The following is a 22,948-nucleotide window of genomic DNA, read 5'->3' on the forward strand; positions in this document are numbered from 1 at the left end:
GTAAATGGAACCCACTACTGATCTGCACATCTTTCACTATTGCATACCTATTGATCATGGAGATGAATAGGGAGGGGGAAAGAGGTTACAGCTTGAGGTACTTTATATTCACATATTATTTTTCTCAGCAAGCTTTGAGTCTGGTTCTTCTTTTGATTGTTGCTGTTGTTGCTTAGGTACAATTTTCACCTAGTGTTTCTTTAGGGCTATTCTGGTTCCAGACTTACTGGTCTTCATATCTTAAAGGTCGCATTCTCTAGATTGCTTTGTTGCTTGTTTGTTTGTTTGCTTGCTTGCTTTCTGGCTTTGCTTGCTATTTTCCCTTTTCTTTCCTTAAACTGTTCAGATATAGTCCACAATCTTCACAATAAATTAATTTTCAGGGGAGGTTGAGTAATCAATTAGAGGTGAAGCAAGGGTAGTGATAGAATCACCAGCAAGGTAGTCATCTTTGGAGATCAGGAAGCCAGAAAAGAGGGAACGAGGGAGTGACAGAATGGTAAGGGTTAAGAAGAGATCCTGTGAAGTTCAGGTGTTGGGAGAGGGAGACCAGAGTGCAGACTAAACTGGACCTGGCCACCTGAAACCGGAGGAAGATGGAAATCCACAAGAAAAATGCTATGGGGTTGATGCTATCCTAGTCATTGCTGGTTGTCAATATAGTAATACACAATATAGAAGGTTGCTGTTCTCTGGGACAGAGACAGATATTGGAGGAAGCCCCCAGTCTGGAATGGGAGTATGGAGAAGCTCCCATAATCAAGACTCTTAATGAAAAAGGGTTCTCTTCTGTTACAGAGGCTGAGAGGCACAAACTATTCCAATAGAACAGCTGAAGTGCTTGAGTTATATGCAGAGAGCTACTGGAAGAAGAGAATATGTTAAAACAATTACCTGTATAAAAAAGACAATCATCTCAGTACTTTTAGAAGTAGTTTCTAGTTAATAACTCTTCCCAGCTGATACTTAAAAAACATCCATATGATGTTTCTGAACATCATCCGTATGAAAGTTCTGAATAATTCTGGGAATAGAGGCACTATAGCAAAATAAGCCTTCTCTGACATGGGAAGAAATGTAAATGGTACTTCTGGACTAGCCAGATAAGGAAGCTCTATCGCAGCTGGAGTTTTATGCCATTTTAAATACAATTCTTCATTTCAATGCAGAGTTATATTAAATTCACACTGCAGCAAACACACAGTTTGTGCAAGAACCTTAATCATAAGTTTTTCTCGTTTACCACATTTGGTTTGGAGTCCAGGCAAGAGAGCAAATAAAAGATGAGAACATCCAGCCAAGTGTAAATCCAGAAGGATGACTCATCATTTCTGACTGATGTCACCCCTTGACTTAACAGATGTTCTCAGTCTGAAAAGAAGAGCTGTGGTCTGCCATGACGATTAATATTCTGTGAATAATAGGAAATTGTGTTAATATGGGATCCTGCCTAAAGCCTTGAGGAATTATGAGAAGCAGTGTGATAATGGAAAAACCTGATGTACTAACTCATGGCAAAATTAATAACTCTTATTGAAGAATGGTAGAAGCAATAACTGTGCCTTTATTATTCCAGGTGGCTTGCTTGGAACTATTTTCTAACATTAATTTTTAAGTAAATTTTAGCATAGGGCTACAGCAATAGCACACACCCATTTGAAATATTTCATGAGATCTGTGTGATTAAAGAAGAAACATGTAAGTTTGAAATTGGTCATGCATACATGATCTCCTATGGTAATGTTGTTTATATTTGCATTTCCAGACATTAAGCATAATGACATTTGTAAGCTGTATGTTCACTCAATCTAGCCATTCAAAGCAGAGTAATTTGCATCATTGGGCATCAGCAAAACCTGTCTAATCCTGACAGGTAATCCTTGTTTAATGACAGCAATTGGGGCCAGCATTTCCATTTCTAAAATATGTAGACCCAAAGTGTAGCATCTTATGAACACACCAACCGACAACAGCAATTCCACTTGCCATTGTTAAACAAATGCTGCATGGTCATTAGGTGCAATGCCAATTATTGTCATTTGCTACTTCCTGCTGGCTTCCCCTTTGACTTCACTTGTCAGAAGCTGACAGGGAATGTTTCAAATGGTGATCATGTGACCAGACAATGCTTGACCATTATGTGTGGCAATATCCAAATACCCAAATTGTGGCCAATGCTAAATGAGTGATCATTAAACAAGAACTATATCTACTATATTCCATTGTTCTGATTCTTTTAGTCATCTGTATGTTTTGTGACTCTTTGGAATTTTGCAGTAAGAAAGCAGATCCATTAAAGACAACTGAGGGATGGACAATCTTTACTTCAGGAAGCAAAATTGGTGTTGCCAAGTTGTCCTAGTGAAATTGATAATAAGTACTGGGCACAGGCTCATTATTCTCCATTTGCTGCTCAAGCAATTTTTTTTAACTTGAAAGTGTTTGATATATGTGATCATTTAAGCAACCAAATTTGCTTATATGAGGACAAAGCACAGCATCTTCCATTTCACTATTCTATTCCCTATCACTGTGTATGGAACTACTTGTTAGATGCCCCGTTTTTGTTGGACTATGCTGGCAGTTTGCCACAAATCCATGAAACCAGTTTACTCCTTTCTATCACCATTTGTACATTGTTGGAGGCAGAAAGTGTTTGTGTTCACACATTATAATAAGATAGTTTATTGATTTTGGTCAGCATATTATATGAATCCAGACACAATAATTTACAAACTATGGTTTTATCGATTAAAGATGTGTCATCCCAGGGGCCATGGTTTATTTAAAAATCATTGTTAAACAAATTATAGTTGTTGTGAGATTTTTTTTTCTCTACTTTTAGGATCTTTGTATCACAATGAGAAATAGTAAAAATCCATGCCCATTAAAGAAAAACACACAAAGCTTCCATTGCAATGTTTGAGACATTTCTGGCATTCTGCCTAATTAAGTCTGGAATTAAGCATCAATCTCTATGGGCCTTGCCAGCAGTGGTGCAGCCATCTCGAAGATTAGTTCCCAATCTTCTTACAAGGAAGAAATAGAGCAGGGCAAATTAAATTATTCTCATCAGGACTCCATTATTAAATATCTGTCATTTCAGCCTTTCAAATACAGACCTTATTTTCTAAATTTTCCACATGAGAAGCATACATTCCATCATAACTATATAATGTAACTGGCTAACTTGTCCAAATAAACACTGCTGTTATATTAGACTTCTTGCATGCTAAAGGCAATTGCCATTTCCTTCTTCTGGGATGCTTTTTTTCTTCAGTCTACAGTTGTAGCATTTCTTGATGGTCTTCTGTCCAAGTACCTTGTAGATCCAATTCTGCTCCAAAATAGGCAACTTTACCATGAATGTGGCAGCTTCTTATATGTGGTAGTGGGCAAATTTAGGTATTTTATTTCGTTTAACAGTACATAATATGTATGGGAATAGTCAGTTTGTAGGTGGTTTTTCTTCTGAAATCTTGCCAAGAAAACTACAAGGACTAGTCCAAGCACTCACCTGGAGTCAGGGATGATTCAAATATACACTACAAACAAACAAATTATGGAAGCAGAGAAATTCCTCAGAATAAGAGTCCCCAATGAAAGTACCAGGAATTACCTTTGAAGAATGTGATATGACAATAATGCATTTTAGAACAGGGCCCAGCTATCCCCATAATTATTATGAGGGCATAATTTGAGAGGTGGACAGGCAGGCAGGCAGACATAAGTATCTCTGGGGAAAACAGGAAAAAAATATATCTGGGAGAACTGGGATAAGATGAAAGTCATTGGCCTTATTTAGAACACGCAAATGACATCATGTAGTTTATTTGGTTTCGGCTCAATCAGTTATGTGATCTTAGCTAGTGATGGTTTATTCACTAAATTATAATTGTAAAAGTTAGAGCATGGCATTATGTGTGAATTCAGCACAGTAGCACTATCAGCCACTATGCCATGATTTGGATTATGTCAGGACAACTTGGCTGGCAGGGGAGCCATTCTCAGCTATCAATAGCACTGGAGAAATGTTCTTCCATGGGGACCCCAAAGTTTGGGCCTATTGGTGATAGACTGTGTTCTACTTAGTAATCACAGATTCTGCAGTAATGTTTAATCTTTGCAAATTAATTATTTCTGTTTTCCTAAAAAATATTTCTGTTTTCTTATTTCTATCCCTTCTCCCTGTAGATAATCTTAAAATGCATGGAGTGGCAAGGATATTAATATGCATTTCTCAATTAGTTGGAATATTCCACTGGAATATTAGTAGATTCTTTCCTTCTCGTAAAAATGATACAATAAATAGAGTTGTCAAGACAATAAATAATATTCTATACACAGATTAGAGAAATATGCACTTTCCACATAATTTTATTTTTTTTTCAGTTGTGTCATAGGCAACAATAGTTATGAAATAAATAATGTTGTAGAAATCAATTCTTAAAAGTGAGCCCCTGGACGAAATATATAAAATGAATGCTACTTTTTATACAATTATTAGGTTGGGTACTACAATTATTATACATGCTATTTTAGACAATAATGAAGTTGTAAATTAAATTTTAATAGCTTGAAAAATCACTCCTCATTAGGGTGACTCTCTTGCATTAAAATGTTTCCATGTATAGTGCACAAGTAATTTATTTAAATAAACATACGTACAAGGATAATGAAGGGAGGAAAAATCTACAGAATTCAGGATAATGACTGCATGCACTGGTGGGTGGACTTATAGCTGATCTTCTACCAATGGCACATGGAGTTTAAACCAGGAAAGAACTATGAGGGTCAGTGTGACACCCATCACCACATTGCAGGATCTTCATACCTACAACACATTATGAAAAAAAAAAGGAAAAGATTCAGATGTCTCTGCAAGAAAATTAAAGAGCATTATATAATGTTAGATTTTTGAAAGAGGCATAGACAATGAGGGATCATAATACAATTGAATTTACAATAATTTGCACAATGATTTGAATTAAAATTTACATATGAAGCAAGTGAAAAATAATATTTTACTTCTAAAATGCAGCAAATTCTGATTTTTTAAATTTCTTTTTATTATTGGTATGCCACTAAAGAAGATAGCCAAGTTTAAACTTACTAAGCAATTGAATTGTTAGCTATGTATTAATAAGTAGAACTTATCTGTCTTTCTTCTTTGCATGCAGGATCATTATCTTAGCAATATAATGAAACATGTTTATACTTAAAATGTATTATTTAGTTATACATAATTTACAAAATGGTTATGTAAAAACTATGAAATTATTTCAGACATATTATTTTATACTTTTCTACTGCTCCTTATTCTGGAATAAGTATCAGTAACTTTAGGAGAACTTAGTCACACAAGTTACCTTATATTTAGTCCCAGTGAATAAATTAAAAATGGAGACATTTTTGACTGATAAATGTTGCTGGATTGAAGTTCCACCAGCTTCAGCCACCATGGGTAATAACCAGAGAAATGGGGAAGAACATGAATTCCTTATTCTTGATGTAACATGATTCATCATATGAAAGAAAGCAAGTGTCTAACAGCCTATAAATTATGTCCACATTGTGATAGATTGTACAATGAGTACAAAGAAATTATGTGACAGTTTGAACATGTTCTCTGAGATAGATGCTAAATTTCTGGATTTACATGAGTCTTCAATTTTTAGCCTCCCAAGTATACTAGAACTCAAATTACCAGAATTCTGAGCCAGAATAATTAAATATTTTCAATATTTGCAAGTTAAAGTCTCAAATTTTATGAAGGACACTCAGTTGGGAAAAGAAGAATAAGACAAAGCATTTAGCAGTTTTTAATGTATGTATGCTATCAACTTTTATTTCAAATCAATGAGGGACTGTGATCAGAATAGCTCCAAGGGGCACATCAAGGAGAGCCCAACAATATATATAAGAGTGAGAAAAGGCAGCTGAATCAAGATCCTCTTGCTATTTCACTTTATAAACATAGGAAGTGTATAACACATAGTCCAGCTCTTACTTCTTTGTGCTGATGTTGAAAATCCAAAGACAGGTAATTGCTCTGTTCAACTGAATAAGGTTTCTCCAATTGCAATGGGAAAACTTTGTGACTGAGCATAATCTTACTGTCAAATTTATCAGATTTGGGTTATAGCCTTTCTACAAATCTTTCCCATCATATCGGATAGAATGGAGAGAGGAACATTTTTCTCATCTCTCTAGGGTTACATTGGCCAGCAACATTGGAAACAACCATTTGCCTTACTATCTATAAAAACACCTTATAAGTAAATGAGGCTTTCTTCTGTTTTTTTCCCCTTGCCTCTACACAAAAGGCTTCCCATAATAAATAGGCATTCTTCATCCCACACCTATCAATTTATACCCATGTATTTATACACCTATCAATTTATACCCATGGGAAAAATGGGTATAAATTGATAGGGGGAGAATGAAGAGCATCTATTTATTAAGGGATGCCTTTATGTAGAGGCAAGGGGAGGGGGAACAGAAGGGCAAGGGAGAAAATTACAGAAAATGGATATATCCCAGAACATGAATTTCTTCCCATGCAGAAAAAAGAAAGAAAGAAATTGGGGGAGTATTCAGAAAGAATAACTGCGGAATAATAGCTGCCAACATTCACTATAGTCTGCAATTTATAGTTTTACCACAACCACTGACATTTATCTGCTGTGCTTATAATCACTTAGAAATAATTTTAAAATTCTGCATTTGAAGAAGGCAAGTTGTTCATTTCCAGAATTTCATTTGAATCTAAGATGGCTGGGAATTAAACCATTTCTGTACAAGAGATGATATATCTCTTCTTAGTAATGGAAACAACACTTTTCAGATAATAACACTGGTCTACAAGGAGACAGTCTCAAAAATGAAAGTAGCTTAATTTTAGCAGAATTGGATTACTAATAAAGGAAAATTAAGTCCTATTAATTGGGTCCAATTTCCAAGATACAGCTTCAGGTCAAAACTGAATCAAAATAATTCAAAATTATGAGGGGGATGTGCGATTATGCTCCATAACTTTTCTGCAAAACGTGATATAGCAATGAGAATGGTGCCACACCAATCATTACAAATTTATCTTTTTATTGATACCAATAACATAACTTTCCACTCATTTATTGGTTTTTCATGTAACATTTTCATGCTTTTTGCATGAAAAACTGACAAGCTCTAACTTCAGATTAAACGGCAAGGTTCCATCTTTATTCAGTATCTAAATTGCGCTTTTTGGCTTTTCTCTAGCAAACTGCAGTAGGATCATCCCTGGGGATATTTCAGCATTAATTGGCAAGCATGGACAGTCTTCATTTCCCTTGCTATCTTTTCTCCATGCCTGCTACATCCTGGTAGAATCTCTTTCCATGCTCATCACTCACTGCCCCACAGTTCAAAGGAAAATAGTTTAAATGCAAGTGTAAGAAGTGAATTTTCAGTGATATGTTTGCATCAATTGCTTTATAGGACCTAAGCAAATTTTCCACATGCTTTTCATAGTCATCTGCCTTGCTGTTCTCAAAGTGAAGATAAATTTATACACTTCTACATGATTCCATTTTCATTGTTCTACCGTACTTTGTTGAAAAGCTACGAAGTTTCATGATCATTAGACACCTCCCTCCCTTGTAGGCAAATATGCTCGCCTGTGTATAAATCTTTATTGTAAAATATCTTGAAAACTTTAGCCAACTAGCACCTTTATCACCTGTTTTCTAATTCATCTAATCAAAATATGTAAAATTAACACATTTTATCTCAAAGATCAATAATTTCCCAAAATTTGTAGATTAGTGTAATATGGTAGTACCTCAATACTCATCATTTAGTGGTTCTGTGAGGCATGATGATGCCAAAACAATGAGTATCTAACAATTTTTTTCAATAAGAAATAATGTAGTGAGTCACAAGGCAGCCAACACTGACAAGTTCTAGTTTGTGCATTGAGTATCAAACAAACAATGAATACTGGGACAAAATGTTCATGTCAAAATGTGTTGAGTACCAAATTAGATGAGTTTCAAAGTAGTTCAGTACCAAGGTACCACTGCATAAACAACTGCATTCATAGCAAGCCACAATAACATTGAAAAGACAACACATATATATTATGATGTCACTGTACAAATGGTGCAATTATAAAATCACATCTAAAGCAATGTAGTTCACCTCACTGTGTGATAACATATACATTCTAATTTGTCTCCTGTTTCTCCCCCCAAGATTATTCATAAATACAATTGTTAGAGTCATAGATTTCTCCATTATCCTATATATGTTGGCTAAAACAGTTTGTCACAAATTTCAGAAAAAGCAGAAAAGGAACAAGTCATTTTGGGATAAGTTTGACTTTGACAGATCTTTCAATCTATTGAAGTATTTAAAGGAATTTACAATAGGTATATAATAATGTATACCAAAGCTGAATAAGAAAAAAATAAACAATCCATTAAAACATGCAGAGAAGGATGAAGAAACGGAACGTTAAAAAGAAATTTTTAACTGATGGCATCCAGATAATCTATTTTAATGTTGTAGTTGAATTGTTAAATATATGTTTATCTGTCTGCTTTTATAATAAAAATGACTGAGCATTCCTTAACTTCGGTGGAGACTTACTGTGTCATATTAAATTATAGTTAGTTATTATTATATATGATATTAGTTATTCAGCTACAATTAAGATCAGAGAGTTTTTTTCATGCAACTGAGAGGAGAGGAGAAAGTGGCAATAAATGAGAGACCTGTTATTCATGTAAGACTCAATCTGTTCATAGACCAATATAACATTCATACTTGCAATCACAATGGAGTGAGACAGGAGTTCCTTCTTTTTCTTTTCTTTTCCTTTCTTTTTTCTTTTCAGACACCGAGTAAGATTTGTCATCCTTCAGTTTAGGATACAGAACTCATCAACATTCCAAATTTGTCCATGTAAAACTTGGACTTTAAATTAAATATAGTATAGTCAATAGTGCAAATAAAGTTATAAGCAACTTACAAGAATAACTACAGAACGCTACTTTTCTATTACCTAGATCTAGGAATGTTTTCTGTGCTTTCTCGCAACAAAAGATCGGAGATCAGCGTCTCTGGGCTGGATCGTTTCCCATATCTGTTAAATGAGTTTAAAAATTAAATTTATTAGATTTTTTAAAAAAATAAAGCACTAAACATGTATGAACATGCACAATTGTCACCCAACATTCCATTGCATATTTATTATTCCAACCATAATAATATATACTGTTTTACAGATCAATTGAAAAAAATATATACTATATAAAATCTAGTATTAATAACAATGGGGAACAATTCAGCATAACTACTAAATGAAAATTAAAACACAATCTAAACATTGTATTTCTCCCATATGTAATCCACAAAGGTGCAATAGCTGATTGATATTACACATAGGCTTTCTCAACAAAGGATCTATATTCAATCTGGCCATCTGCAAATAAAAAAATGGAAGAATACAGGACTCAAAAAACTCCTTGGAAAGACACTCAGAACTCAGTAACTGTCCCCAATGTTGCATCTTCTGATATGCTGGAATTCAATTTCTTTAACTCAATATAAATACAATATAGTAAAAGTTAAGTAGGAAAATATAAAGTTATGTATGGTAATATGAAACATTAAATAATGATTAAAAGCCTGATGATATAGAATGGTCATCACTGTGTTCATGAAATATAACTGAGAAGAAATCAAGCTAATCTTTCTAAACAATAATTGTACTACCTTAACAAAAAGAGATAATATACTTTTACTACTATTCATCCCTGCAGTGACAGCATACCATTTGACCAAGCAACTTACAGAACCTCATTTTACTGATTTTTACTGACAGTGAAAATTTAAAGAGATACTTTAAAAAAAAGTTCTATAAGTCAGGAGACAGAAAAAGGAAAAAAAATATGCAATAAAAACTAGTTGCTGCAGAAGAAAGTTCTAGTAAAGCTTACAAAATATCAGCAGATCTAGATTTAGAAATACTATTTTTGTTGCAACTGTATGCATACTTGTATAGTCAGAGATATTTTTCAGTGTTTCTCTAAATCATCAAAAGCCAAAATATGTGTTTTTCATGTAGAATATGAAGGGAACCAGCTGCATTATTAAATTGCAAACACAGTGTTTTATTTCATTATACAGTTGATTCAAATATTTATCTAGAATGGTCTGTGGCTTGTTTCTGCATGTCTTTCTCAAAATATGGACCAGTGGACCTACCTTAAGTAGCAGAGCAAGTAAATATTTTTTTAATAATAGTGTCCAGGGATTCTTATTTGTTTTAAAGAAATGTAACTATAACGAAGTTTTTAATGGAATCAGTTAATAAGATTATTTGCTGATGTGATTAAAAAGAAAAGATTTATTTTCTATAATTAAATAGTTTGAGCAAAACTGGCACTCTCACATGCTTGAAACTGAGCTCAAATCTTTTTATTCAAGCAGCTCTACAATCAGTTTTAAGACAATATCTTTTTCTTCATCCAAAGCAAGAAAGCAAACTAAAAATAGATTCCTTAAGCGTGCCACTTTTATTATATATCCGTCAAGAGTTAAATCCATTGTTTGTATTTGGAAGAAAAAAACTAGAATATGGTAACATATTTTTACTATATTGATGGACTTTAATGGAGATATATTTATGCAGTTATTACAACATGATGATTTGATGGTTTAAAGACCTGTGCAAATAAACTCACTATGCATGAGGATAATTTATTAACTCAAAATTTAGAAATGCTCATTTGTCTGCTCAGCACTGCACATTATCAAGAAAGCAGATAAATACATTTGTAAATATATACTAGCTCAGCACTGTATATTATCAAGAAATCAGGTTAATATTTTGGTAAATATAGTTTGTGGCTTATGGGAACTGGCACTAAAATATCTCTATCCCAGATGACAAAAATGTCCTTAATACTCAATCTACAAATTAGACCAGCTTCGCCTAATCTGGTACCTTTTGCATGTGGTAGACATCTCCTTCCACTGTTCCATGTCAACCTGGATCATTTAGAAATACCAGGTTGAGAAATAGATGGAATAGCCTCAAAATATGGGAAGCTCATTCTGTTCAGTTAGCAAATGCAAGGGGGGAGGGGGTTGTCTTGATAAAGTTAAGTTAATGCTAAATGCTGATAAACTTTGTAGCTGTTGCTTACTAAAAATTAGTTCTGAATTTTTCTTTCTCAAGAGTCTCATATTTGTCTTAAGAGTCCAGAGTCTGATTTGTCGAAGCTGCTTTTTGGAAGCTTTAGAGCTATGGGCATAGAAAATAATTACATTGAATTGTCAATATTTTACCCACTATAAATGTGTTTTTCAACATTGTGTCTTTTGGAAAACAATATGAAAAGCCATCTTTTTTTCTGGAAAGAATGGAAGAGCTAATGTGCCATTGCAAGAAGATATGGAACATAACAGTAATTTCATTTCTCATTGTTTAATCACAAAGTTGGCTTTTAAACTCATATGTTGAAATCCTTGCTAATAACTGTGGTAAGGGTGATAGAATACAGACTCTGGCCTGACATGATTTGCCAGATGTTTCTTATTAGTAGTACTGTAAGTTTGTTTTCAAACCTGATCAGTTAGATACAGATCAGGAAGAATGCTCTGAATCCTACAGATGCATAAGAGTGTGTCAGAGGGTCAAATAATCCTGGGGATGAACCCTTCCCCCCAAAATTCTTTCCCACAGTGAGAATCGGCCAATCTCAAGTCAGCAAATAATGGGCTTTTTGATTTTTTTCAAAAGAGCAGGAAAGAATAGACTGTTTCAAACTTAGCAGAAATTCTCCCCCATCTCCTGTTCCACAAAAGCAATGAGCAGAGAGACAGAGTGATTAAAAGTTTTTATAACAATTTTCTTCCAGATTTTTGTACCTATTTTGCTCTATATTTGCTACTTTGTTCTTTCTTTATTTGAGAAATTGTACACCCCTTCTTTTCTTAGAGCATTTCTACTTGTCAATCTTAAATCTGTTTCTAATTCTCTTTAGTGGAACTGTAAAGTCTACATTGGCTATAATCAGCTTTTTTAAAAAAAACAAAAATCTATCCTGGATTAATATTGCCATTTGGCGGAAACCATGAAATAAACCTTCAAGAATGTCTATGTTTTAGTGACACATAAAAATTGCTTATTACATACAGAACACTTTCCTGTAAACATGTGTTCTTCATATCAGTAGTGGTTGGAATGCACATTGTTGTTGCATGTTTTTACGGAATTTACTTTTTCCAACCTGAACCTAAACAAAGTATTTCATACTACTGAATACAAATTAGTTCAATTTCAAGGATTTTTTAAAGTGAGTGTTCAGTGTAACTCAATTATTTTTCAGTAATTGTCATTTTTCTTAACTGACTTAACTGAGGCTTAACTTAACTTAAAGTTTACAATAATTTAATTTAACAACAACAACAACAACAACAACAACAACAACAACAGAGGTGGAAGGGACCTTGGAGGTCTTCTAGTCCGACCCCATGCCCAGGCAGGAAACCCTACACCACTTCAGACAAATGGTTATTCAACATTTTCTTAAAACTTTTCAGTGTTGGAGCATTCACAACTTCAACTGTTCCACTTATTAATTGTTCTAACTGTCAGGAAATTTCTCTAGCCTAATAAAAAGTTCCTGCCCTATACATTTTTTTTACAAGGCTACTATTGCTTTGTATGAGAACTAGAGTATACCAAATTTAGTCATTCTGTAGAAGATTCCTGTACAGGAATATTGAACACTTTGCTGGCATTTTTATTTGAGGATTCATTGCATGTGCCATTAGATACTTCTACTCAGTTTGGCTTTGCTTGATTTTTATTTCTAACTTCTACGGCTAGAAAGATAATATTTTTGTTAATATACTCTGATTTATTTTCTGTTTCTCAGAAATTTCTATGTACAGATCTGTATAATTCTGATAAACAAAAAATAATATTAGCAGCTGGAATTTATATTTTTTAAAATGGAGAAATGACAAATGTTTAATTACATCTTTCCAGCCACTTTTGAAAGAACCATGACACAATATTACTCTTTATCTGATAGGCCTGTTCATGTCTGAAACTCTCAATCTTTCCAAGAATAGAACAAGGCAGACACTGATCCATGATCAGTTATTCAAAGACTACTTCGTGACATCCTACTTCTGATCTCTTCCACCTCTGTTGTCATTGACCAAGCAACAATAGAAGTAAGCCTGAAATATAATTTCATTTAAAACCAGCTGCACGATCTTGATTCAGTCACTCTCTGTCAGCCCAAATTGACATCAAGTTGTGTGACATGAAAAACAAAAACCACAATTGTAACATATATTGATAAGCTTCATTTTAAGAAGCAGAAGAGGCACCAAAAACCCACAATTAAGAATTTTAAGAATTCAATATTTGTTCTAGATATAATTTTAAGTGTAACCCAGTCAGAATTTGAATATTTGAAGCAAGTCATTGTATGGTATATTGCTTTGTATTGTAGTTCTGTAAACCTTGCAGAGTGGCTTATTAAATAAACAAGGTTTAGCACCAGTGAAAGCCACCATAGTGCAAAAGGGATCTGCTCAGGGGTGAAATGCTCCCAGTTCGGACCAGATTGGCCAATCTGGTAGCAATGGCGGCAGGTGGTTTGAAGAACTGGTAGCAAAAATCCCTGCCTCCTCCCCACTCATGCCCACCCAATGTCTGGTTGCCCGCTTCCCTGCTTCTTTTTAAAAATGCTTTTAAAGGGTTAAAAAAGAGGCTCTGATGATCCCAGCTGAGCCACGTGATCGTCAGAGTCTCTTTTTTTACTGTTAAAAGCATTTTTATAACTTATTTAGTTGAATAGGTTATTAAAAAATGCTTTTAAAAGGTTAAAAAAAAGACTCTGACGATCCCAGCTGAGCTGCCTGATCGTCAGAGCCTTTTATTTTACTTTTAAAAGCATTTTTTACAACCTATTCGGCTGAACAAGTTGTAAAAAAAATGCTTTTAAAAGTAAAAAAAAAAGATTGTGCACCACAGCTGATCCCCCTCTCTCTCACACACACACACATACACATCGTGCCCTCTTCTACTTACCCCATGCTTCCTTTAGGCGTACACTGCATGCGTGCGCACCTTGCATTTGGTGCAAGGTACGCACTGTGCATGCACAGCCAGTGAACCGGTACTAAACAAATTTAATAAATAAATTTCACCACTGGATCTGCTTACATGTATAATTTGACATTTTAAAGCATTACAATCAATTTCTTATGTTTGCATTTGTGCAGAACTGCCCTATCCAAGAAACAATTCTGATTTGTTTTATGTTCATGTAAACAATACAAGAACCTCTTTTTTTTACTTCCTCTTTAGAAAACTTCTAATAAAAAATAGACCAAAATGCTGAAAGAAAAAGATTTCTATTCAAGTCCTGAAATCTTTTTAGCTATTTTACTGCAGAATCATTTATGTATTTGCTAAAACAACTTCAAAGGGTAATATTATCCTCCAAGCTTCTAATTCAATTCTTCCTGCTCTAAGAGTCCACAGTAAGTGAAAAATCTAATAGAATCTTATTTGTTTTGAACTGTAAATCAATTAGTGGTTGAGTCCAACTGGACCATGTTATAATCAATTCTTGGAGCTATATGGGATAGCTCATAATCAATTGAATTATAGTATTAAAACATTAAAAGGGAGATTTTACCTCTGATTTTCATTTCTATTATTCAATGTATAACATTGAAATATTAAAATAATCAGTAGCTCTAGTATTTTTCCCTCTCTTTTCTTCAAAAGTTAAAAGTTAAAGTTACATGCACCCTAGAGATCTGTATCTGAACTAATTATTTTACAATATACAAATCTACTTTTTAAGTAAAACCTTGCAAATCTCAGAAAAAAATATAAAACATAATAGCCATTTAAAAAAATACAACAGTTTAAATCTTGACTAATCTCTCTAGACTGAACTGCCCAGAAATCTCTTTCTATTCTTGGGTCTATTCTTGTTATGACTTAATCATGCAATCCTTAAAATGATATTTATTCACTAATAAATACATAAAGCATGTACTGTATGCCCTTCTTTGTAGGGTCCTTTGAATTTTAACATTTATTTGACAAGATCTCCAATCCATGTTTATTTTAAGGAAACAGAATCATAAGGAAGAAAATGGGCATGGAAGTTGCATCTATACAATCAATTGAAAGGAATAGTGTATAAGTCAATTGATTAATTTTCCATTATGAAGTATTGTAATTCAATTTAAATTCTAGTGAATTATAGGTGTATTTAGCATATACATATGTGTAAGTAGCATATAAAATTTATATGCAAAAAAACATCACATTTTTGACATTGTACAGGTAATCCTCAATTTATGACCAAAATTGAGCCAAGAATTCCTGTTGCTAGGCAGGTTAGTTATTGCATGAGTTTTGCCCATTTTGCAACCTTCTTGCCACAGTTGTTATGTGAATCATTTCCGTTGTTATGTTAGTAACACAATTGATAAGTGAATCTGTCTTCTCCATTGACTTTTCTTGTCAGAAGGTTGCAAAAGGTGATCACATGACCCCAAGCACTGCAACCATCCTAAATAACACCAGTTTCCAAGCACTGACTTTTAATCACATGACCATGGGAATTCTGCAAAGTTGTAAGTATGGAAAAGGATCATAAATCACTTTTTGGTGCCATTATAATTTCAACAGTGAACAAATGATTGTAAGGCAAGGAATATCTGTATTTCTCTTTTTGCAACAAAGCTTAAGAAGCTACACTATCTGGCAACTGTACAATAGGAAATCCAGACACTTTTAAGATAAAAATGCCCTTAAGTGATTATTTACGCAAAGATAGCACTCCATTTGAATCATTCAGCTTATAGGACCTATTGGGTCCATTTTATATACAGTCTTTTTATTCAAAAACAAAAACACAGGTCAATTATTATAAAAAGATTTAAAATTATTTTATAGGAATATGTTTTCAGTTGATTAATTTCTGTGATATGCAAATAGTTTTCTATAAATAGTTAAATAACATTTTGTCTTACAGAGGTCCACTGTTAATAATACAAGTGTGAATATATGTCCTAGGAAGCCTATTTTACACACTGTATCTACTGGAACGTTCCCAGAAAATTATGTAAAGACTGGATGCCTGAAAACGAGCGAGGAAACTTTTTTGTAAACAATCAGCTCAGTCTTGAAATACAAGCCTTAAGAGTAATCATTCTCATACAACATTCCTAATGATTCTTACAAAGCTAAGATCTGACATAGCTCCCATTTGTTTCTGCCAGATTTGAGCATAACCGTTAGAAGTATTTGAAGTTTTTCTCCTGCCACATAGTAAAAAAAATCAGGTGGGGACCTGCTGAACACACCAAAGTAGTAGAGAGGTTAGATAACAATTTTTATTTGTTTAATTCTTATCTTCATATTTCCTTCCTAAAAAGAGAAAATGGAACACAGAAATTCATAGATAAAAGTGTGGGAGGAGGATCAACTTAGAGAACAGAGATGGGTGTATACAGTCCATGAGCTGCCTGTACCTTTGTTCATATGGTCTCCTGAAGGCCAGGAATTGAAAAAAATGTCTTCCCACTTTAAGCAATGTACCCCATCACTGCTACATTCGTTAAAATAATCTCTCCAAGCAATGCTCAGTATACGGGTCACAGTTCCCATCTACAACATACTTGCATCTGAAATTTTTAGATCAAGTACGGAATAGATTTTATTCTTTACTTCCACAATATGAACAATATTCTTCTTGCTCTCCCTTTGCCTTTTTCTCTTAAGAATGTTAGCCTAGGATTGATAGGATCAAATGTCATTCACTTTTATCTTCAAAAGTTCAAACTGCATTTATGGTGACAGCTCCATGTTGGGCGGATGATGACAAGGTGAGATCAAGCAAAGAGCAAATAAAAAAATCTGATCTTTTTCTACACTCTTAAGAATGGTCACTTGGTTAGTCTGTTACAGCAAAGACAGCATCTTACAACTCTTATCAAGAATAACACATTTATTATTGCATAAATTTGTATCATCTAGAAAGTTGATGGAATGAACTCCAATTGGCATTTTATAGCATAAGCTATAAAATGGATTGGCCTTCATCATGACATAAGATTGATTTTCTTCCTCTTGATAGTGCATACTTAGAGTAAAGATACTTAGAGAAACAGCCATTTCTCATAATTTGAGCAAGATTAAGAAAATCAGATAGATTAACAAACAGTAATAATAGAACTATTACAGGAGTTCATATAACTCCTTTTTTCTTGAAAGTGCCTCTATTTTCTACCTTTTATTTGTTGCTTTGAAACTTATTAAAGTATAATTTAAGTCTTTAATAATTGCAGATTTTTAGGTGATGTTTTTTATTGTTGTACAGTATGTTTTTCCATATTCAGAAGCTACTAATTCATACTTCCTAATCTGAAAAAAGTCCCATTGGAAGAGTCTAATTCAGGTGTAAGTCAGGGAGGCTGCAGAGACCGCAGACTGTTACAAAAAAAGTAAATGAAAATACATAGATCCATCTCAAGTATGACCCCAAAACAAATATATTTTCTTTATCCCATATGCCAGCCCATCTTAAATTATTGGACAATCATAGTTATTACAAAAGGTAGAGGGAAGGAATGGTGAAACTGACGGCTCTATCTCACTGCTATTGGAGAGAAAAACAGTTCAATGCCTATTTTTTTTAAAAAAAACAAGGGACTACAATGGGCCCCACTTAATATGTCTTAATATGTCTACCACCAATGAGATAAAATCAATGCCACAACATTTTGAAGATTGCCTTGAAATAGTATTGAACTTTGTTACTTTTTATTACAGTTTACCTGGAAGAAAAATTCAAGAATACAACCAGTTGGGATCAACAGTTAGATTCCTCAAAATAAAGGACAAAGTTAACAGGGAAGTCATCATTGTTGGCCAATGGTATTAGAGAAATACAGTGTGATTAATAGTTTCATAGGAAAGAAATTTCACCTGGAGCAACTCAGCTAGTCTAGTTTCATGTGAGAAACATGTATTTGGAACAATTCTACATTTTTTCTGCATAATTGAATATGAAGTACAAATGAGCTGAGAAATAAATGGCACTATATCCAAGTTCTTTCATTTTCTTATAGGGAGGACATCAGGATAAAAAAAAAGTTATGAAAGACAATGGAAGATTTAAAAAATACGATAAATAATATATCCCTTCCCTTTTTACACTAAATATTGCCCTGGTGCCTACCTTTGCCGTGTTATTAGGTTAATGTAATGCCTCAATGCTGAGTAGTATCTGGCCATATCTTCTGCAGGTGCATCCTCACCAGGACTGTCTGGTTTAGACGGATAAGCTTCTGCCAATGTTCCCAGACAGATCAGCAAGCACAGGACAAGAGTCATCATGGAAAGCCACAACCGCATGGTCCCCTGCATCTGTAGGAAAACAGAAAATTGCAAGGAGGCAACCAAAGAATTATTTCAATATTTTTCTGTTCCCTTACCCACCCACCCCGGAATGAAAATGTGCAGTTACCAATCTCTTGCCTTCACAAAGATTTTTAGAAGAAGCTCATTCAGCTCTACTAAGTCACCATTTAGAATCATCTGTGATTGGCTTATAAGTCTACATAAGTAGATAAATAAAGAAATAAAATTATTTGTCCAGAGGCTACTTTCTAAAACTAGAAGATGGATGGATGGAAATTTGCCTCTGTTGCTTGGAGAAATGCTTCTGTAACCTTATTAGCTTGCATACTAGCCCCTGTAATTATTTAATGTTGAGAGGGAACATGTTTGTGGTTTGGTTTTAATGCATTACAAATTGCTGTGAGGTTATTTTGGTTCATGAGCAGCATAGAACTCTTTTAAGTAAAAAGAAGAAAAATATATAATTCATCTGAATGAAATTATATTCTGAGGAATTACATTTAGGAAGACACTTGTATCAAATTCCTTTCCTATTTCCTTTTGTAATGGCTGTTATTTTAAAATATTCAAAACCTTTTCCCTTGTGGAAACCGGGATGTCTATACCCCATTATATCATTTAAAAAGGCAAAGTATAGCTATTCCACCTTTTTCTTCCTTAATGGATTTGCCCTAAAAAGAAAAATAGGATAGAAGAAACAATAGGATTAAAAACAGAAAACATCATGGAATCCCCACCAAGGTACGTCAATTGGCGCAAGATTGCACAATAAGAATATTGTATGTATTTGTCTAGATCCTCTCATGGGTATGTTTCATTTTTAAAAATACCTAATTCTTATATGTTGATATAAAATTCAGTTGAAAACTTACTAAATTTGCAGGTTTGGTGCCAAATGTTCTCATTAGCTGCCTGACAATGAGGCATTGAAAATGATTGAAAATCTCAAATCGCAGCTAATTCAGGAATGCTTAAAACTGCGCTCTAGGATTTGAGTCTAAATGTTAGGATACTCTGCACACACAAGACACACACCTTTCCATCCACCATGAAAATGGAAAAATTAACACTGGGATCCTTTGATGAAAAACAGATGTGGATTTATCACTAACTGCCCAACAAATCCTTTCCCAACCACACAGAAGTCGATATAATCCAAAATTATTATATAATCCAGATGTTACATTCTTTTGAAAGTCTTGTTTATTTTATTGGGGCTTTGTTGGCCTAATAAATTCAAATTATTTTAACTTTTTCCCATAAACTACTGATAACAAAGGAATTCCAATTCCTTGGAGGGTAGGAGGGAAATCTTTCTCTGGAAAGAAGTGGAAATAAATCGATGAAGATTTTCAGTCATCCAGATAGAGTTATCTGGAAGTTGAGTCATAGCAATTGGACTTTTTTTCTTTGGGTTTGAAAGATCTCGCTGCTTATCCAACTAATCAGTTTGAAGAAGCTATTTGGATAAGCAGCGAAAATGTTTCAAACCCAAAGAAAAGAAATACAGTTGCCATGACCCAACTTCCAGACTAGAGGAAATAAAGGTATATTAGGAGCAAGCGGCACTCCCGGGTCCTGGGAAGCTAAATGACAGGGATAAAAATCCAAACGAACTTAGCCACACGCTTCGACCGCAGCATCGCGCGGGAAAAGTGGCGAGCTTTTAAAGCGCAAGAAAACGGTGTTGGATGGAAAGCAGCTTTCCTCAGAAGGAACTGGTTGGCTTAGGAAAGGAGAAGCCCCCGTTCTGAAGGAGACAGGGAAGGTAATAGACATCGAGGAAACTCAATCCGGTCGAATTTCCCGCGAGTAGAAGGGACTCTTCCTATAAAGGAGAAGACAGGGACAAAAAGAAAGCGGTGCGATTCGGGACAGGCGCCTACTCACCTTTTGTGTTGTGTGAGAATCTTTCTTGTTCTGCCTCTCGCGGATCAGTATTGGCCGCTTTTCCTCGCCAATGGCTCAGCTTTCCCAATGTGGGACTGCGCGCCTCGGCAGGGTATTTTATGGCTCCTCCGGAAGGCAGGAGGGGCCTCGGGCGATCGCGCATGGGTGACTTCAAAAACCCCCCTCCTCGCCCGCGGTTTCCTTATTCTGTTTGTCCCGCGTTTGGCGTTGGAGGCTGCTTCAGCTCTTGGCGTTGTCTTGGGAGGGGGCGCAAAGCTGTTGAGTCAGAGGCTCTTCTCCTCCCGGCCGCTATCGGACAATTTTAAGTGAAACGAACAAGCCGAAAAAAATATGTTTCTCCGATTTTCTACCGAGCGATACATTTTCTCAAGGCTTCGGCAGATCCACTGCTCTCCCTAGGGAACTATTGAATCTAATAGTTGAGCTGATGGAGCTTCTTAGATGAGAAGCGAAAAGTCTTCAAAGAAAAACAAGGAAAAAAGCACCTTTGGGACAACCATAACCTGGATGACAGAATCTCCATAGACATTTAGTTATTGAATCCAAACTTTTGAGGCAAGATAGGTCTGGAACCTATCTTTCACTAGCCTCCCTGCTTTCATTTGTCTTGACTGTAACCCAAATGTGTGGAACTACATTTCAGCCACTGTTCTTTAGGGAATCCAAAAAGTATTGAAAGCCCTCTGGGTGAGATGGCAGGGTTCTATTCAGGAGTGAAATCCAGCAGGTTCTGACAGTAGTGGAACCAGTAGTGGAAATTTTGAGTAGTTCGGAGAACCAGCAAATACACCTCTGGCTGACCCCAGAGTGAGGTGGGAATGGAAATTTTGTAATATCCTTCCCCTGCCATCCCCACCAAACCACACCATGCCTTGTCACAGAACCGGTAGTAAAAAAAAATGGATTTCACCACTGGTTCTATTGTGCAATACCGTGGGGCATATGAAGATCTGGAATACATCCCCAACATTCAAGAGAGAGAGCACTTGACAGGGAATCATACTTCCCACAAGTACCTGCAACTGTAGACTTCAAAGTGGAACCAAAAGGTGCATTTTTCAAGAAGCAGATGGACCTTCTGGTTTTTCTTCGAAGATGTTTCGCTTCTCATTCAAGAAATAAAAGTTCTTCAAAGAAAAACCAGAAAGTCCAGATGCCTCTTGAAAAAAGCACCTTTGGGACAACCCTGACCTGGATTGCTGAGACTCTTCATAGACTTCAAAGGTGAAATTTCTGTAGGGGTGCACCAAGAATTTGCATTCTGTTTGGTCCCTGGGACCTTTAGCATCTAGAGGCCTTCACTCTTCTTTTTTTTGCCAATGTTGATCTTAAAATTGAGAACTCAGTCATCTCATGAGCTTTGTGATAAATTTCAAATCTAGAAATGGAATCCTGGCAAACTGAAGCTAAACAATAAATCCTATTGGTTGCCGCCTGTTGCCCCACCAGATAAGGCCAGGTGACTGGAATTCCATCAATGTGCACAATCATATCCCTTGATTCACCTGCTACTTTGCTTGATATAAAGATTAACTCATGGACCAAAGAGTAAGAAGAAATATAATGAGAACTTTATGGAAAAAGTTAAATGTATGCTGTTTCATACATTCATACATGCTACTTTTTCTAGATTTATTGGTGTGTATGATCCACTGAGAACATCAATACAAACATTTCTATTTCACACACAATATACACTAAGTATGATGTTGAAGTTTTTTTATTTATGTAATTATTACATCTTTGCTCCCCATTTCACCTCAAGGCAACTCTGCTTACAACATGCGTTTTTTACATTTACTAAATCTGTAATGTAATGAGAATTTTAGATTTGCTCACTTCTGCAAGTTAAAGGAAAGGTTTATATTTTCTGGCAAAAAATTAAGGAAACATGAATGAAAAACTTGAAATAGTATACTAGATTTCCTCTTATTGCACTCATTGCATTTGCAGATGGTTAGATATTCCAAGAACTAGATACAATTTTAAACTATTTTCCAAATGGAGGGAAGATGACTATAACTAATTATGATTGTTATATGACAAAAGGAGAATCTTTTATTTCAATAAACATACTACTTTTGCAAGTTAATATAAGTTTTATGAATTAGTATTTGGGAATAAACTCCATAGATTGTTGGATTTATTTCAAATTATTCATGCATCAGTAAACTTAAGTCATTCAGAGCCGTGATGGCACAGTGGTTAGAATGCAGTACTGCAGACTAACTCACTGCTCACTCCAGTAGTTCAATTCTGAGCAGCTCAAGGTTGACTCAGCCTTCCATCCTTCTGAGATTGGTAAAATGAGGATCCAGATTGTTGGGGGCAATGTGCTGACTCTGTAAACTGCTTAGACCAAGCTGTAAAGCACTATGAAGCAGTTTATAAGTCTAAGTGCTATTTCTATTGCATGTAGTTAAGGTTCCCTCAATAGACCATTAATGACATTCTGGTTAGAATCTTGTTTTCATCAGCATATAGTTAAAGATGATATAATCCAGCAATATATGAAGAGATTCACAAATTTCCTACTCTCCCCTTCATTACTTCAGAAGGGGTTTATATTAGAGTTTA

The 22,948-nt window shown here is 34.8% G+C and overlaps 1 protein-coding gene across 1 annotated transcript; it reads right to left on the bottom strand.

Moving 5' to 3' along the window:
- Positions 1-4,357: 4,357 nt before the first annotated feature.
- On the bottom strand, positions 4,358-20,571 carry NPY (neuropeptide Y). Its single transcript, XM_058183770.1, has 4 exons — positions 20,351-20,571; positions 18,279-18,466; positions 9,047-9,127; positions 4,358-4,834 (listed from the first exon to the last, which is right to left on the bottom strand). The coding sequence occupies exons 2-4, from the start codon at positions 18,464-18,466 to the stop codon at positions 4,810-4,812; spliced, it is 294 nt and encodes a 97-aa protein (XP_058039753.1). The 5' UTR covers positions 20,351-20,571; the 3' UTR covers positions 4,358-4,809.
- Positions 20,572-22,948: the final 2,377 nt, after the last annotated feature.

Source organism: Ahaetulla prasina, chromosome 4 (genome assembly GCF_028640845.1).
Source record: "Ahaetulla prasina isolate Xishuangbanna chromosome 4, ASM2864084v1, whole genome shotgun sequence".
Lineage (NCBI taxonomy): Eukaryota > Metazoa > Chordata > Lepidosauria > Squamata > Colubridae > Ahaetulla > Ahaetulla prasina.

Bases quoted from the DNA above. Each gene is read 5' to 3' on its own strand.
- NPY (XM_058183770.1), bottom strand. From the start codon at position 18,466: ATGCAGGGGACCATGCGGTTGTGGCTTTCCATGATGACTCTTGTCCTG. The intron at 9,128-18,278 runs GTAGGCACCAGG...CTCATTTAACAG, and splicing joins AACCTAATAACACGGCAAAG to ATATGGGAAACGATCCAGCC. The intron at 4,835-9,046 runs GTAATAGAAAAG...AATGTGTTGTAG, and splicing joins GAAAACATTCCTAGATCTAG to GTATGAAGATCCTGCAATGT.